This window comes from Anopheles gambiae, chromosome 2 (genome assembly GCF_943734735.2).
Source record: "Anopheles gambiae chromosome 2, idAnoGambNW_F1_1, whole genome shotgun sequence".
Lineage (NCBI taxonomy): Eukaryota > Metazoa > Arthropoda > Insecta > Diptera > Culicidae > Anopheles > Anopheles gambiae.
The window spans coordinates 84902393-84919763 of record NC_064601.1 but is presented as its reverse complement, the minus strand read 5'-3'; the positions used below and the strand labels follow the sequence as shown (position 1 = coordinate 84919763).

Below are 17371 nucleotides of genomic sequence, written 5' to 3'. Positions count from 1 at the left end.
ATATACTGCGTTGAATTTGTATCCTAACTTATTGATCACGGTGTAGTAACGACAATTTCTACAAATCTGAATACATCCTTAGGAAACTAAGTTACGATGCTTTTAAGCGGACGCAGAGACACTGCCTAGGGATTACTATTCATTATTGGAAAATAGGAATCGTTCTACGACGAGGGATAGCACAAGATATTGCCAGCTGATCGTACCAGAATACACGCAGCTGTGTGTGATTCCCTATAGCTGAATGATGGCCGGGAAATGACATGCAAAATGCAGTATAAAATCAACAACAGCCATTAAACGAGTCCATCACAAGATCACTCGAACGACACAGCGTGTCCTAAGCCCCCTCCAATTACCCCGAAGCAGTCAATATCAATTAGTGAAAGATGTGTGCGACATTCCGCAACCGGTGCCAACTGATCCGAATGAAAGACGGGCGTTACAAAAACACACGATCAAACGCAAACGCGGCCAATGATCTACAACCGAAACCTCCGACAATGAAACCAAAACGTTGGAAGGGGTTGTGGAGGGGGATGAGGAGGGCGCCTATACACGCACTTGGGGCTTGAACGATTTAAATTTAGTTCTCTATTTCATCACAATCCCCAACACTATGTCGTTGCATTTCGGTTCGTTTGACGATAAGTAAAGAAAAGAGGGAGAGACTTGCTAGGACACGCAATTCAATTACGCAATTGCGCAATCACGCGGATTGCGTGTTCGGTTGTAATGACCATCGCGTACCAATCCGGCACAAGGTGAAGCCGCGGAATAGTAGCCTCCTCTCTTCGTCACTGTCAATCGGACCCAATATTTGCCAAGACCAACCTCAACGCAATCCGGGTCAGACACACACACACACAGCAGCGGCACGAATTGGCAGGTTGTTTTTTGAGTGACAAGCAGGTTGCAAAGTTTGCGCCATTTCCGCTTTTGCTTTCCGCCACGCCAAGTCTCGCAGGCGACAGGTGAGCTAGACACGGTGGATTTCGCACCTGGTTGCTGTGTTGCACCCGGCGTCTAGAGGAAATGGATTACACTCTAGGAAGAGGAAAAAAAGGTCCGCCACCATCAAAACACTGCCGTACCGCGAAGGATGATCTAAACATATTCCTGCTTCGCATACACGCCCACATACACGGTTGGTGATGGAGGAATATTCCAACATTCCACCAGGCCACGTAATCTTTGGCCGAAAACCAACAACCGTTCCCGCTCTGAAACGGATCGTAAATAAACTAATTCCGCCCGCCAATCGGGGATGGAACGGGCAGACACGGGCCGCGCGACCGTAAAAATGTGCTCATTTTTGCATTTGCTCAACCGGCACTAGGTAAAGTTGGTTGAACTAATAAACTGTTTTCGTTCCGCGCACATGGACACAGACGCACACACACATTTACACCTTGGGAGGGCGTTGGTGGACAGGTATTAATATTTTTCAAGATCACATGCGGCTCGTGGCAAAATTTATATCGCCATTTCGAGCGAGTATCAATCGGGTGAGTGGAGGGTGTAGTAAATTAAATCTTAAAATTCGACGGTGCGATGGTGACACATTCCTTTTCGCGGGTCAGCAACTACTGTATCAAAGTATGTTGACTCACTAGAACAGTATCATAGTACGGTTTTAGCTCTCTAAAAAGAAAATTGGATATTGGATGTAAATAATTACGAATATGATTCGTTTTGAACCGGCAATGAGGTTGATAACCTTACCACCATGATGAAATGGATCCGGACACCGAGGGCGACCAAGGTTTCAGTTTGTTGTTGAACAGTGTAAAGAAACATTTTCTTATGATAACTACATATGCATGAAGATTAACACATTTTCAAACAAATGGAAGAAAGCACTTTCCACAAGAGCCAGAGCAGCAGAGTAAAGAGACGGTCACAAAAATGCACAATGTTTTTATTCGTCCACTCTGACGACAGTGTTGCCAAACGCATCGAAGCTCGTTCATTTGACATTTCTGTCAACTTTCAAAAAATCAATCTGACAACACGGTGCAAATGACACACTCTCGCATTTTGTGAGAATCATTCCAGTTTCAATCTTTACCAGAAAACGTTTTGCGCCTCTGTTTCTGTTAGTTCTGTAATTTGTGTTGGCTGTTTAATCACACCAAAAAATGTTCATTCCGAAGGCAAACCGCAATGCGATCTACACGGCCCTGTACAAGGACGGAGTGCTGGTGGCCCGCAAGGACCATCGCCCGTCGATGCACTGCGAGCTGAAAACGATCCCGAACCTGCAGGTCATAGTGACGCTGAAGTCGCTCATCTCACGCAATTACGCCAAGGAAAAGTTCGTCTGGAACACTCGTCTTACTCGTCAAAAGTTCGTCTTACTACTGGACGCTGACCAACGAGGGCATTATCTATCTGCGCGACTGTCTGCACTTTCCTCCCGAGGTGGTCCCTGCGACACTGATCCGGCGTGAGCGGGCTGTACGGGACAGCACCAACTGCAAGGCAGTGCGCCAAGAAGGCTTCGTACAGCGGCGGGAATCCGAAGGGCGTGAGATGTACCGCCGGCAACCGAATCGTTACGTGGACAAGCGTGGCGAATCGTTACGTTGGATCCGGTACCGGGGAGTTGCAGTTCCGCGGAGGATTCGGTCGTGGCAACCAGTACGATTAGGACGGGAATGTCGTCTTGTGGAACGCTCATATTGCATGTGAAATTCTTCGAAACAACTGCATCGCAGGTGCACTTCCGAAGAAGAAATAAAAGCAAGGCGCTCTAGGATTTCACAACATAACCTCAAAAAGATGTTCGAGTTTTGAATGGAATGCATCAACGGTCGACTGGTGAAGATTTATCGACATTCTAACCTTCAAAACAAGCAGCTCAACGAACCAGTCCGCTGCCAATGCATGTGAAGGGTAACTAATCTTCACCCATCAAGTAAAGATTATCGGATGTCGCCAAAACTGAAACCGGTTGAGCGTGTGTGTTGGCGTACAAGTGCGGTGCAAGTAAGTGGAAACATGGTTGGGCTAAGAAACTGGTGCCAAAATGGCGCTGTAAACTGATCTCTAGGATATTACTGGGAATGGTCCCATAACAGACGAATGAAATATGAAACACGCCACGTTTCGCTACATCTCAAATGTATACGTTCACTACATCGCTTATCAGCGTCTTATGGCGCCCAATGATGCCACCTGCAGCGATACTGGCCTGATCTAATGTCTTCTCTTTGTAGCAATGCTCTGAGCAATAAATTTGAGTGGGACAAGCGTATACACGGGCGGCAAGATAACATTACGAACATCTTCAACCCCTATGATGAGCCTCCTGGTGGTGGTAGTGATGTCTGTGCACCAACGCGCCAGCCGGTTTTTAGCGCTAATTATAAATAACGCTATCGCAGGCCGGCAATCAAACATCGGCCCACGACCACCTGAACGTGTGAGTTGACTTCCTATTTTGCTAGGAGCTTAGTATTTTCTTCTCTTTTCCCCGTTTTGTGCGTTGCCTGGCTCTCACTTGTTCGTCTGGCAGCGCGATGTCGACTCTGCGCGTTGCGCGACGAAACGCTGTCCTTAGAGTCCGTCGGTGGTGGATGTACTGAGCGAGCACACAAAGCGTCGTGTACACCCTCAAAATACAAAACCACTGTCTGCCACCATTTCCCTTTCACCCATCTAACGCGCTGCCGTCGCAACCCGTTGTCGTCCTCGCCACGAGTGCGATCGCGACATTGTCGCCAAAGGAGCGCAGTAGTGTGCGCAAGGCAAATTTCGGTTTAAATTAAAATACCATGTTCTAGATTCTATAAATTGTTGGCAAATGGGCGAGTGTAGCAAAAGTTAGTGTGTGCGGGCTGATCCGAGGCTGCCTGTTTACTCGGAGATCGGTAGTGCCTGCGCGCAAAAAAAAAAAAAAAAAAAAAAATAGAGGGACGAAGAAGGTGGTACGCACGACAATCGATGTATGTGCCGGTCGTCATGTCACGAAGGGGTTTTTGCTCTGGTTGCGGGAAAGGTAGTCAATGCTTCGATTCGTTTTTTTTTTCTACTGAGATTGGGTGGATCTGATGCGCTAGAGTTAGTTTGGTGGATAGACCAACGGTTCCTTGAGTTCAAAAATGTTTGTCCCAAAAAGATTGTTGCTTGTGTAGGCTTACATCCACTGTTCAATTCGACTCGGAAGATGTAAATCGAAATGGGATTCACATAGGTAAATTATTGTTTTAAAGTCGTACCATGATAGAAGAGATACATAATTCATTATTTCAATTCTTCTTTGAAAATTCATTATATTCCTTATTGGAAATGAAAATTCCTTGTATTCCTAATTGGAATTATAATTATCATAAATTTTAACCGGAACCGGAATAATTCAAGGAAAGTAATTGCTAATTCTGAAATATTAACAGCATTCTATTCATTTAAGGTAGCAAATTTCATTTAAGTATTGGTTTTGTTTAATTTTAGGATAAGCATAGCTTATATCCCCAACGGGCTAAGAAGAGCCATACACAGGAAACGTATCAAATGTCCTGCCAAAACCCCCCGATTTGCAGCGTCCGAACTGTTTCTTCTTGCTTGTCTCAATCGCATTGCCACTCGATACCTTCGATCTGGTTCATTTTCACCGAACTCAATCCGGGTTTTGTACATCCGGGTAGATTACCGCTTAGAAGTGGAGCTGGTGGCCCGCATGGCCCCAAACAAACCCACCTCCCCTCCGTCCGTTTCGTGCGACCGCCCGGTTAATCACTGCGCTCACTCACGCGTACCGACGGCGTGTACGATTCCGGCGCCACACACAAAAACAGCTGCTTTTCCCTGGTGGGATTTTGGTGCGCCGTGGCACAAGCACCAGATGGATCAAGCTATGTTGCTCGTTTTCCTCCTCTCAGCCGCAGCGGTAACCGGCCGAATCGGAGAGGTAATCGAAAATAAAACCACCACCACCAACACCGCCACCGCTGCTACAGCGTTCCGGATGGGCGCACAAATGGCGGTTGATGCGTTTCGCGCGATGTATGTGGTCGTCGCGCACACGGTGTAAGTTCACGAACTTTCCTTCGACAAGAGAGATTGAACCAGGGGGTCGCTCGGTTTGATTTTTGTTTTTGCAACAGACAATAGACGCAAACATACACACTCACACACACACGCTCACGGACACCTTTAGCACAATGAACAATTTCACGAGCTCCCCGGAACGACGAACTGCTCTCATCTGTATCGGTTTTTGAAACACAACGATCACCGCACCGTGACACACTGTGTGTGCGTGTGGCGTGAAAAAGGGACCCGCACGCTGCACGAACAATTGGCAATCGGAACCTGTTGCTGCTTCCTTTTTCTCGCTTCGGCTGCATACCCGATGCCGATCTAACCGACGAGAGGAGGGTAAACGCAAACATACACACTACAACCAGGCACAAACGCACCCGAGCAGAGGCACTCTGGCGGGGCTGGGCCTTGATTCGATTATTTTGTTTTGGCACCAACCTACTTCGAATGCATCGAGTAAGTGCATCGATCCTTCGGTTTACGCACCCACACGAGAGACAGTTGACATTCATGTCCAACGTCTCAACACACGCATGCAGCGGGACCGATCATTGTGTGGTGCCGCACGATCGACTTTCGTTCGGAGGGAAGGATCGACTTTTTTTTTCTTTTTTGTTTCGAATTTTCGTATTTTCGCGATCGAGAACCGATCGATTGCATTATGTGATCACTTCTCTTTTTTTTTTGCAGCTGCACTATTCATCCCCCCCCCCACACTTATGTAACGGATCGCAACTGCGGACGGAGTGTCGATTACTCAATCAGTTGCAGAAAAATGGGGCTCAATTAAAATTGATTTTTTTCTGACGTCAATTTTCTCCATTTCCGGCCGCAAAACCAGTGACACACTTGTGGTACGCGATGAGTATGAGGCAAATTCAGAATACAATGGTGTTTTTATACGTATTTTACACGAACTTTACTCAGTACATCACCTAGCTGCTGGATTTAAATTCAATTTAAACTGCTTCTTTTCTGTTGAATTTGTTTTTTGATTCGATTTGTTCAACTTTCTCTCATCATTGTTGTCTACTTTTCGAGTACGAATCATGATCATTCTCAGTGCAACTACACAATTCCTCAATTTTTGTCACATTTTTCCAACAATTTTCACCAAAAAAATCACTTCCGAATGTCGAACTTCAGTAGAGCATGTTATAATATCCCCACTTTATAACATCTGCAACACTTAAACTACACAACACTGTGTAATGGCACTGGGAAAGCGACGGTGTACGTAACACTTTGTCATCAGCCACCAAATCTCAACCCTCTTTGTTCCCTTTTGCACCACCCTCTGCACACACTGCACGCACAGCACTCGGCTGCTACCCTTAACTGTGAACTCACTTTTCTGCTCGAAAGCTCGACTGAAACTGAACTGTCCGCACTGAGCAGGGGTTTGCCTTTGGCTCAATTCCCGCTCGATCGTTGCAGATCTCGGTTTCGGTGTTTTCGGGTGCCGTGCCGTTTCGCGATCGTTTTTCTCGCGCTCGTCTCACATTCGGGCACTGTTGGCCGAACGTGTTCTCCGCCGGGGAGCGGGTTTGTTTGTGTGAGGGAATGCCATTTGTTTCTGCGCTACATTCACGCTATAATGCCGGCCACCCTCGACCAAAACACACCCGTACACACACACACACACCGAGGCTGCGCTGAGCGCGATCACGATAGGATTGTCCTGCTTTCGATTGGCTTCAAGTTCGATCGACGAACGATCTTTCTTTTTTATTCGTTAATTAACACATTTTAATTCGTTAATTACACACTATGAGCGGGACACACTGCTGCAGTGTGTGTGTGTGTGTGTGTGTGTGTGTGTGTGTGTGTGTGTGTGGTAGGGGAGGATGGTGGTGGACTAAGATCTTGCCAAACGGGTGGGGTGTTTAAGGCGGAATGCGTACTGCTTACTCTTCTTTCGATTCTTATTTTGATATTGTTGAGTGAAAGACCTGGCGTCTCCACTAGGTTTTAATGCTCGTTCGCATTTTATCCCACAATCGTGTTTATGTGGTTGTCTGAGAGGAACAGCTAAACGCGTTTTTTCCTGTTTTCCCCGAAACTAAAACTATAAACACACACACTCAAACAACCACCCAACCACGGAGAGAGAACCACGTGTATGCCGCCGATGCCAATGTGTACTAGCGTTAGTTTTCGTTCGGCTGCAGGTTAAGGTGGTTGTGTATTTTTAATTACCAACCGGTCCGCCACCACCACCGTGCGCACACTTGTTGATCGTTCGTGAAGGTGCATGAGTTTTTATAGTGGCGTTCGTTTTTCTAGCGATGTTCGCGCTCAACGCGTTCCGGCATTTAGTTTGTTTTCCTTCGCTGCCCGGTTCCAACCGGTGTCATCAACGGGGTGATTCACCGTGTTGCAATTTGTTTCCTGCTGTGTTTGTATTTACAGCATGCAAGAAAAAACTAAATGCTGCTGCAGTTTTACTTATTATTTTTTCAAAGTTTAAAATGTATTTATTTCATTCACTTTGTTCTAGTATTTAAATTATACATTGACTTATAGATATGATGTTCTTTTGCGGGTTTATTTCTCCCCAATTCGGATTAATAAAATAATGGAAGAATAACATTCTTCCATAATTGGTAAAAGTAAGGCTCAGCCCTCCACGTTACGCTAGCGTTAATCGAAAACCCAAGCAGCATTGTTTGAACGCCTGGTTTAACCGTCGTGGATAACCAAATTGATAGATAATCAATCATGTCTTAATATTGATAATTTTTATGCGATAATGAGAAAAGAATAATTTTGAGCAAAAATAAAAAGAAGTTCAGGAATATTTTTGAAAGATATTACATTATTATTATCTTATTATTTTTTACATCAATAAGAGTTACAACAACTTTAAGAATTACTAATATAACAATTATAAACATAGATATGAATTTTATCATAAAAACCATTTTTTTTATTTGCCTATTGCAGGGTGGCCACTCGAATCAGGATTTTAAATTCCCGGTTTTTTCCCGGATTGTTTTGGAGTTTTCCCGGTACACTATGCTTCGCCTGCCGGTTTTATCGATACTTCAATTCCAAATTAGTATGTCATAGGTTTTCAAAAATCGTTATCTAGAAGATGGTAAGTAAACACGGACATTACGGGAAAGGTGGACACTTGTCATAAAACTGGATAAAAGTTATTAGTGAATTATTCAACAATATAATATCCAATCTGGAGGTGTGACAACACATTTGAGAATCATTTTTGGCATGATTTCTATCAAATTTGTACAAACAAAATTTCAATCGTGCACTCGTTTGTGGATCAAATTTGGCTACTATGGATCTTAAGCTATTTAAATATGAATTTCTGTATATTTTCGGAAGTTTTATATGAGCAAAATACTGATGAAACAATGAAAAAAAAGCTTTACAAATATTGCTTTTTGGTGGTTTAGCATCATGACAATAACGTGTAAAGACCCCGTGGCATAGATATTTTTCATCTGCTATCAATTGTTGATTAACAGATGTCATCACACAACCTCAAAAAAGGTAAACCGGAAGTCATGGACCAACCAGCCACTGGAGAAAGCATACAAATCTGCAAAGAACGGATTTCCTGTTAAACAGCAGCCATGCATTATGCTGTTACTCGCACGACGCTGATGATGCATCTCACGAATAGATGCAGGAGATTTCAGTGGGTTTTTCTTAATTTTGGGACACTTTCTTGAATATGTTTTACGGGAAGTGTACTTTATGTGATAATAAAACAAAGCAGTAACGATCGAACTGCAGAAGCGACGCCACCTCAATCATCAGTGCCAGCCAGTGTGGGAACCCAGTCACCCGGGCGGAATGAAGCTACAGGCCCGGAACCAAAATGCAAAATGCCAATGTACAGGCGATGTGTAATTGGGTAACCTTGAAATTGCTAAAAAGGACAAAAATTATCAGTTATGTTCAAAAATTGGGATCGCCCACTAAAACCACCGTTGAATTCGACATGACCGCAACTTCACGAGAGATGAATAACAAAAGACGAGTGCAAGGTAGATCGAATAGGCACACCATACCCGAAATATGCAAGAACCGATATCGGTGAATGTAAGTATTGCACCAGTGCGAATGAGAAGTATAGTACATGTTGTCCTTACACATTGGTGTGATGTTGCTGGCCTGTGGTAAGGTAACGGTTAGAACCTCACCGCATGCGATTTTGCCGCATGGGGCAAGAAAAGAGTTTTCTCAATTTTTTAGCTTTTCAAGGTATTATTATGATATTTTGTTGTTTCTTTATAAAGATAATCATTATTTTATATGATATTTAGACATTTGACATCTGAAACAAAATCGCATGCGACGATGCGGCAATATCAAATGATTTTGATTTTGCCGCATCGCCACATGCGGTAGATTCGCAAGTGCTGTCATTGACGTCAAATCCCATACAAAAGCTTGCGGCAAAATCGCATGCGGCTAGGTTCTGACCGCTGCCTAAGTTGGGAACAATATACAAAACATCCCATTAATTGAAAATGCACTTATTACGATGGTTAACAGTGATAGCCAAAGTTTGTGATAATTTCCCGGTTTTTTTGGAGAATTTCCCGGTTTTTCCCGGGCTTTTCCCGGAAATATAAAATTCCCGGCTAATTCCCGGTTTTCCCGGTTTTCCCGGTTGAGTGGCCACCCTGCTATTGGTAAAACCTATTGGTAAAACTAGAATATTGAATGTTATATAAGTATTTATAAACCTTAAAAAGGAGCCCTACTTCTACCACCGTTTTGATATCCACGTGACTGACCAGTGGAGATTATTTAAATATAAAATATTTAAAACTGTTTATGTTTCATTGGTTGCACTATGGTTTATGAAAAATAGTCTGAAAGTTGGAAGTTCTGAAACACCCTTAACGCTTTAAATTGGAATAACATTTCTAATAAGTAGAAAATATAAAATATTGAAAATATACATACATAATTAAATGCATGAAATATAATTATAAGCTATTCAATTTATGTTTCTGGCCATTTTGTATAAAAATTACTTACGGTGCGAAGGCTCTTTTTAAAAGCAATTAATGAGGTCAATAAAATACTTTTATAAATTTCATATACTGTTTTATAAATAGGTGAGTAAATAAATAAAAAAATCAGATTTTTATTATTAAACCTATGTTCATGTTTACAATTGTTATAATTGTAATTCTTAAAGATGTTATAACTATGATTGATGTTAAAAATATTAGAATAATAAAACCATAACTTTTTCATACCCATGACTTATCAATGATTTTTTTGTTGCTTAGCACTTGGTGTACTTTTTTATATATGTTCATAAATTGTTGCTTTTCTCATTATCATAAAAAAATAATCAATCTTAGACACGATTTAACACGGTATCGTAGTACAGTTGTCAACTCGTACGACTTAACAACATGCCCGTCATGGGTTCAATCCCCAAATAGACCACGCCGCCATACGTAGGACTGACTATCCTGCTATGGGGGGAATTCAATTAGTCACTGAAAGCCAAGCCCACAAGTGGTACAGGCGGGCCTTGACCGACAACGGTTGTTGAGCCAAAGAAGAAGAATAAGACACGATTATCTAGCGGTTAAAACAGGCGTTCAAAAATACTGCTTGGGTTTGCGATAAGCAGGCGTTATGCGTAACGCTATCATAACATAGAGGGCTGAGCCTTACACAGCAAATTTTCTCATCCTGCTTCAGTAAAGTTTTTTACTGAAACGATTCAGTAATAGAATATTTTACTGATTTTCAGCATGAATGTCATGTTTTTACTGACTTTCAGCAAAATAATTTACTGAATTCATTTCAGTAATACGCATTTTACTGAAAATCAGTAAAATAAGTGTCAAATTAGTCGTTTCACTGGATATCAGTTAAACAAATTACTGAAAATGCAGCAATTCATTCTGTCAAATCGACCTGTCAGTCAGAACATCAAAACAAAACAATGCCGTACCTACTTGCTCGTGATGTGCAAAAAGTTGATTTTGTAGGCGCTTACAGGCACCCTGGTGAAATTTCAGGTGGTATTTCGGCTTACGGGAGTAATTTAAAACAATTGGCAGCCGTGGTGGTGTGTAAAATGTTTGCTACAATCCACTGTGCGTGCTGAAATTGCGTGGTGTCTGTGAGCGCTTACTGAACCATCTACACTTGCGGCGGTGAAATACAGTATAAAAACTTTATAAAACAACACGAAACATGTATTTATATGAACTGAGCGACTGGCAATATCTGCGCATCAATAAAAACTAAATTTGAAAGAAGTATTTCGTCATTTTTTAATCGCTACCAACTACTGAATAATCAGTAATATGAGAATGGCTTTACTGGGATTTCAGTAAACGAGCTGTCATTTTGGTGAGCACCGGACATTACTGAATGATTCAGTAAACATTCTTTTTACTGAAAGGATTACTGAAACTTCAGTTAAAAAAATTTCAGTAAAATTTTACTGAAGTTCAGTAAAAAAAGTTTTCTGTGTACTTTTACCAGAAATCCTAGGGATGGCAACACTTTCAACTATTGCGTATACAGGTGTCCCCCGAGATACGACTGTATTTGGGACCGAAAATATGTCCCAAAGGAAGGCGTAAGTCGAAATAGTCGTATGTCGAATATCTGTGAATATAAAGTTTATAACTGAAATTGAAGAGTCGGAATCTATGAAATTGTGTACTTTATTTAAAGTAATGAACGATAATGTATTAATTTTCCTTCAAAAGCCGTTTACATAATATAGATATTCTAGACCGGGGAGTTGTGGAATCTTTGGAAATGTGTGTATAACGGTTATTAGCCTAGAAATTCAAAAAATACATCAATTTGTTCTCAATGACAACTTTTAACTGTCAAAATCAAAATCGTCGTATCTGCGAATCGTCGTAACTCGAGGAGGTCGTAACTCGGGGGACGCCTGTAGTTTTTCGATAGTGTTCGAGAGAAAACATCAGAAAAATGAGCACGCCGCCGATACGAACGGATACAATTATAGCAGCCATTAACATAAAGTGTATAAAGAAAATGGAAGAAAGTAAGAAACCAAAACTGTAACCAATTTATTATCTAATGCTTCGGACATGCCATGCTTTGCCCTTCTGTCAGTTCCCATGTTCGATCACGATTCATTACCCATCAGCACTTGGAGCAATTTCACATTGTCGAGCACAATCCGCAACATGCCCAGCTCGTCATGCTCGTGGAAAAAGTCATAAATCGGTACATCGATCGCCAGTTCCTCCGAACCGTCGCCGGGGTGCTGCTGCAACTCATTCCGCAGCTTGACGGAAGCGTATCCAATATCTTCGCAGGCGTGCTGACCGGAGGCACGATTCTCGTTCACCACCACAAACCGTACCGCATCGTTACCGTCTGGGCGAAGCATTTTCTTCAGCACTGCGCGACGTTCTGCGTGCAGCGTTGTGCCCAGTTCGACCGCCACTCGAAAGTTGAAGTTATGGTTCTGCCGCACTTCGCCGTCTTCGGTGATGAGTTTGGCCGGGAGCGGTGTTTCCAGCAGATGGCCGTACAGATCGAGAAAGGTGAACTCGACGTAGTAGAACAGTACGCTGGAGGCTAGCAGCCGTTCGATGCCCAGTTGGTTCCATCGCACGGAGCGTATCTCGATCGTTAGTAGATCGGAGGTGGTGCCACCATCGTTGTCGTCTTGCGAATTAACCGTGGGCGTCGTGGTGGTCGGTGATATTGACATCGGGTTCTCGGCAATCCGGTGCCACATGGACGGAAGCCGTTGAATGTCAAAGTAGCGGGCATAGTTTTGTTTCACCGTGTGATCGCCACCTGCAAAGAGATGGAATAATTAATATTGTAAATTATCTTTGTCGTAGTTTTGAAAAGAAAAAAACCTTGAACAACCTTTTGATACAGTCTCACTAGAGCTGCCCGCATCTAGGAAGGAAATTCTACGTCTATCCGACGCGCCCGACGATATGGAGTCAAGTTCCCTGTTTCTTCGGCGCGTTGCAGTTTGCAGCTTATGAAATCGCTCATCCTCGCGGAACGATTTCTGCAAACGACAAAAAAAGGATAACGGAAAATTTGAATTCTATTAGCGCGCGCTCGAATAAGTTTGCACTAGCGAACAATAGATGGCGCTGGTGAACCAAGCAGCGAACCTCACCTCCAACGATTCGGGAAAGCGGTTAGCAATCAGCAGCTCCACATTGTTCACCTTCGCCGGTTCGTCGATGCGATTGTTCATGATATGCGACAGCTTCGGTATCATCTGGCTGACGCTGACCTGACGAAATATTTGCTGAGCCGCTTCTGCCGACTCGTACACGTGTCTATCCCGGCTCATCCTGGCCACCACAGAGGAGCGTCTGGATAGCGGAGCTATCGGTTCGATCGGTGGGCCCGAAATAAGCTCCTGTGGTGGTACCCTTCGCTCGATGGCAGATGGTTCTCGGAGGAACACTTTTGGCTCCTTCACGGGAAGAGGTTCTTGCTCACGGACCAACTGTTCGGTCTGTACCGATGCACTGACGGTAACAACGGGTGCCTGAAGTCATCAAAGAAAAGGGGGGGGGAGTACATTTCGGTACAGTTAAAAAAAGTTTAAGCATACAACGATCGGCAAATGTCCCAATCATATGCTGTGCTGCGCAATACAGCTGTGTGCGCACACATTATAGCAGGTTGGGACACACAATTTCTTCTATTATCACACCGTTTCACATTTGATTCTTGCTCTACAGATATTGGTATTGGACGAAAAAAAGGGAATGGAGAGTTTCCGTGTGGTAACATTCAAAAAGTCCAATGGTCGGGTTATGTGAAGGAAGTCTAAACACACGATGCCGAGTTCGGGATCTGTAAGTTATCTCGTGTCCGTGTCGTAGAAAGGAAGAAGATGGGATAAAGAAAGTGGACACCCAATTAACCTACCGGTGACACGGGACGCACTTCCTTGATGGGAGACGCTAAAATGGCAAAACAAAACTCTCAATTAGAAAACATTTCCTTTTGGGGCATCGGATCTCCCACGAACCAACCTTCCAGACTCTTCAGACTCTGCTCTAGCTGCGTTCGCTCCTCCGCCAGCAGCACATTCTCCGTCCGCAGCCCCTCCAGCATCACCGACAGCGTGTCGTTGTCCTGCTGGAGCGTTTTCAGCTTCTCCAGCAGCTCCCGCTGGGACTCCTTCGTGACGAGCTCCTCCTCCCGCAGCGTGTCGATCTGGCGCAGCAGCTCCTCGTTGTGCTTCCGCAGCTCGTCCAGCTGGTACTTGAGCAGCTTGTTTTCGTCCACGATTTTGGTAAAGTTTTCCTGCTGCCGCTTCAGAAAGTCACGCTCGATCTGTTTGAATAAGGAAGTATTAAGAAGCCGTTCAAAATATGGTAGGGTAGTAACTAGGATTATACCTCCACTTCAGACATGTTCTCTTTGAGCTTTTCAATGTTCTTCTTGAGCCGTTCGCACTCCTCGAACAGGGAAGCATTTTTGTCCTTCTCTTTGCGTATCTGCGCCTCTAGATCACCTGCAGAAAAGGGAATGGAGGAGATGACGCGATATGGATTAATTGTAAGCGGCAGACGACGAACCCGCTCAATCGATCTTGTGATATCGTTGGGAGATGCAAAAGGGCTCCAGTTGAAATGAAATACATTAACGTAATAAATCTCAAAATTTCCAAAAAATGGCGACCATTCTTAGAAGGAAAGGCACATAGATAGATAGAAAGAGAGGGAGAGCGCCAAAGCATTTCGGTTGTATCGAGAGAGAGTAAAAAAGAAAGTGCACACAACGAAAAGCCAAAGCAAATGTATAGATAGATTATTCAGAATTATAGGAACTACCTTGAGGAATGCACACAAAACAAAAACACACACACACACTTACTAACACGTTACACCTGAAGAAGCTCACTTTTTCCTACCTTGCTTCCGCAGCTCGTGCTCCATCGAGCGCTTCTGCTCGTCCACCTGGCGCTGCAGCTCCTTCGCGAGGTCCTCCACCTGCCTGTTGAGGTTCAGTATTTCCAGGTTCTCCGCCGCGTTGCGCTTCATAATTTCGTACGACAGCTTCTCCTCCAGCTGGCGGGCGAGCAGCGTACTCTTTTCCTTCTCGTTTTGTAGCTCCTATTGAGGGAGAGAGAGAAAGCGCTCATAAAGCCAGCTCGCTACGCTTTTGACACGTGGCGTCCTCGGCAAAGCGCCAAAAATCAATACTAACCTTGTGCAGATACTTGATGTTGAGCTTCATTTTGACGAGGTCAGTTTCGCGCGTCACCTGCTCCGCCCGATGCCGCTCACAGTCCGGACAGTGGGCGCCCGCCGCCTGCCGACCCTTCGATTTGGCCGCATGGCGACGTCCTTTGCTGATGGACTTTGCGCCGCCTGCTGCCCCACCTGCCGGTGAATCTCGTTCGCTTTCGTTTAGCTCCTCACTGCCACCGCCGGACAGCACGTCCCGATCTTCGTCCAGCGTCTCCCGCACATCCTTGTCATCGGAATCTTCGTCCTCTTCCTCCTCCTCTTCTTCCTCATCGTCCGCACCGTACGACTTCCGGTGACTGGAGCGGCGTGCCGCAGCGACGGCATGACTCTCCTCCTCCTCCTCCTCCTCTTCCTCCTCCTCGTCATCCTCGGTCCGGTCGTCCGTGCTGGTACGGCCCTTGCCGCCAGCTTGTCGCGTTAATCGATGGCGCAGCCGTTCCTCCCGCTCGTCGTAACCATCGGCCGACGGGGATGTCGATTTGCATTCCCGCCGCCCACCGGCCGCATCTTTGGCCGGTCGGGCACTCTTCGAACGGCGCTGACTGCTGGCCGGTGCACTTTGCCGTGCTTTGCAGACGGAGTTCTCTCGCATACGCCCATCGTTCGAGGTGGCACGGCGCAGGGCTTCCAGCTTTTCGTGCAGCTCGCGCCGCTGCAGTTCCAGATCGTGCAGTCTGCTGAAAGTACGAGAAGAGAGAGAGAGAGAGGGGGATAAAAAAGGACCCCACAAAACAGTATTACCGCTGCCCCGCCCCCTCACCTGTAATGCTCGCTGGAGGCCATATCGAGGCGCGACTTGGACCGCTGGTTGCTTTCGTTCGACAGCCGGGACAGCTTCGTCTTCAGCCGCTTGATCAGCTCCTCCTGCTCCAGGAACCGCTTCTTGATGGTGTAGTTCTCGTCGCACAGGCTGAGATACTTGTCCTCCAGCTCGCGGCGCGTCAGCTTCGACACCAGCAGCCGGTGGTTGATCAGGTGCCGCTGGCAGAGATCGATCGGCGGCCGATAGTGCTCCGAGTACGGCGACGCACTGACGGGACGGCCCGACCGTCGGCCGCCACTAGTGGCGGTGGCGGCCGCCGCCATCCCCGGGAGGTCCTTCTCGCGCACCGAATCTTTGCCCATTTTGGTTGTTTGTTGATTTTTGTTCCTCCCAATTTGCCCCCTCGCTTCCGCGGGCTACTGTGATCGACTAATTTGTACTTGAGGCACGCAAAATTTTGGTACTTTTAGTTTTGGCCCGGACAGTAGGATCCAACTTGCTCGTGTCGCTCGTGGCGTGGGTCAAACGACCGAAGCACCAGCACGTTGTGTTACCATTTTTGCACCCTGGTAAATATGAGCTCTGATTTCGCACACACAAACACAATGCCCCAAGGAGCATCAACGCACGGAACGACACGAATCAAACTGTGCAAGGTTGCGCTGATGAGGAAAAACATCGATCTGTTGGTGTTTTTGTTAGGGTCGTTGCTAGTGGCAACAGCACGCGCGGGGGGTGGTTTCTGTTCGTCCCTTTTGCGCTCGGTTTTAATTTGCTTGAATCGTGGCTGCAATGTTGCGTGCAACGTGTGTTGTTGCATGCAAACGTGCAACTGCGTGCTGCGCGGGAAAACGTGTGGTGTTGGACAGTGGGTTGTATCGTGGACAACGAAAGGCACGATACGACGGAGCGAGTTTCACTTAATGTGCCCAAAAGAACTACAGTTCCAGGGCTAGGTCCAGAACCGACATAGGCTCTTAATCGGTTCCAGGACCGGTAGGGTTTTAAATCAATTTTTGGACGGATATGGATACGGTATTAATACCTAGGACTGATAAGGATTTAGGATCAGTTCCAAGATTGATATAGGTTCCGGGTCATTTTCAAGGCCGGTATGGGTTGGGATTCTGTTGCAGGGTTAGTTCAAGATTGGCATGAAATCAGAATCAAATACAAAACTGGCATACGTTCATGATAGTGATGAGAAAAATCAGATTAGTTTTGGTCGGAATCGATCCGGGACAGTAGATTTGAAATTAGTTTCCAGAAAACTTTGGAGAAAGCCGGCAATCGATTCAGTAACCAGTATTTGATCCGGAGTTAA

General features: G+C 45.2%; 2 protein-coding genes and 1 pseudogene across 7 annotated transcripts in view; 1 reads left to right on the top strand and 2 right to left on the bottom strand.

Moving 5' to 3' along the window:
- Window positions 1-6488, bottom strand: part of LOC1276165 (obscurin) — a 67290-nt gene extending 60802 nt beyond the window's left edge. For 4 of the 6 annotated variants that reach the window (XM_061652170.1, XM_061652167.1, XM_061652171.1 and 1 more), the window contains exon 1: window positions 6397-6487. The gene's annotated coding sequence lies outside the window, so the exon portion shown is untranslated. Of the gene's footprint in view, window positions 1-6396 lie in introns of all 6 variants that reach the window. The other 2 variants (XM_061652168.1, XM_061652169.1) reach the window with 2 other exon arrangements.
- LOC1276162 (small ribosomal subunit protein eS10) lies at window positions 1731-4261 on the top strand (annotated as a pseudogene).
- A 5591-nt stretch (window positions 6489-12079) lies between the features above and the next one.
- LOC3289974 (trichohyalin) lies at window positions 12080-16841 on the bottom strand. The gene is made up of 9 exons (XM_556109.3): window positions 16045-16841; window positions 15241-15961; window positions 14945-15146; window positions 14430-14545; window positions 14061-14364; window positions 13954-13988; window positions 13187-13567; window positions 12922-13072; window positions 12080-12846 (listed from the first exon to the last, which is right to left on the bottom strand). The coding sequence occupies exons 1-9, from the start codon at window positions 16407-16409 to the stop codon at window positions 12164-12166; spliced, it is 2958 nt and encodes a 985-aa protein (XP_556109.3). The 5' UTR covers window positions 16410-16841; the 3' UTR covers window positions 12080-12163.
- Window positions 16842-17371: the final 530 nt, after the last annotated feature.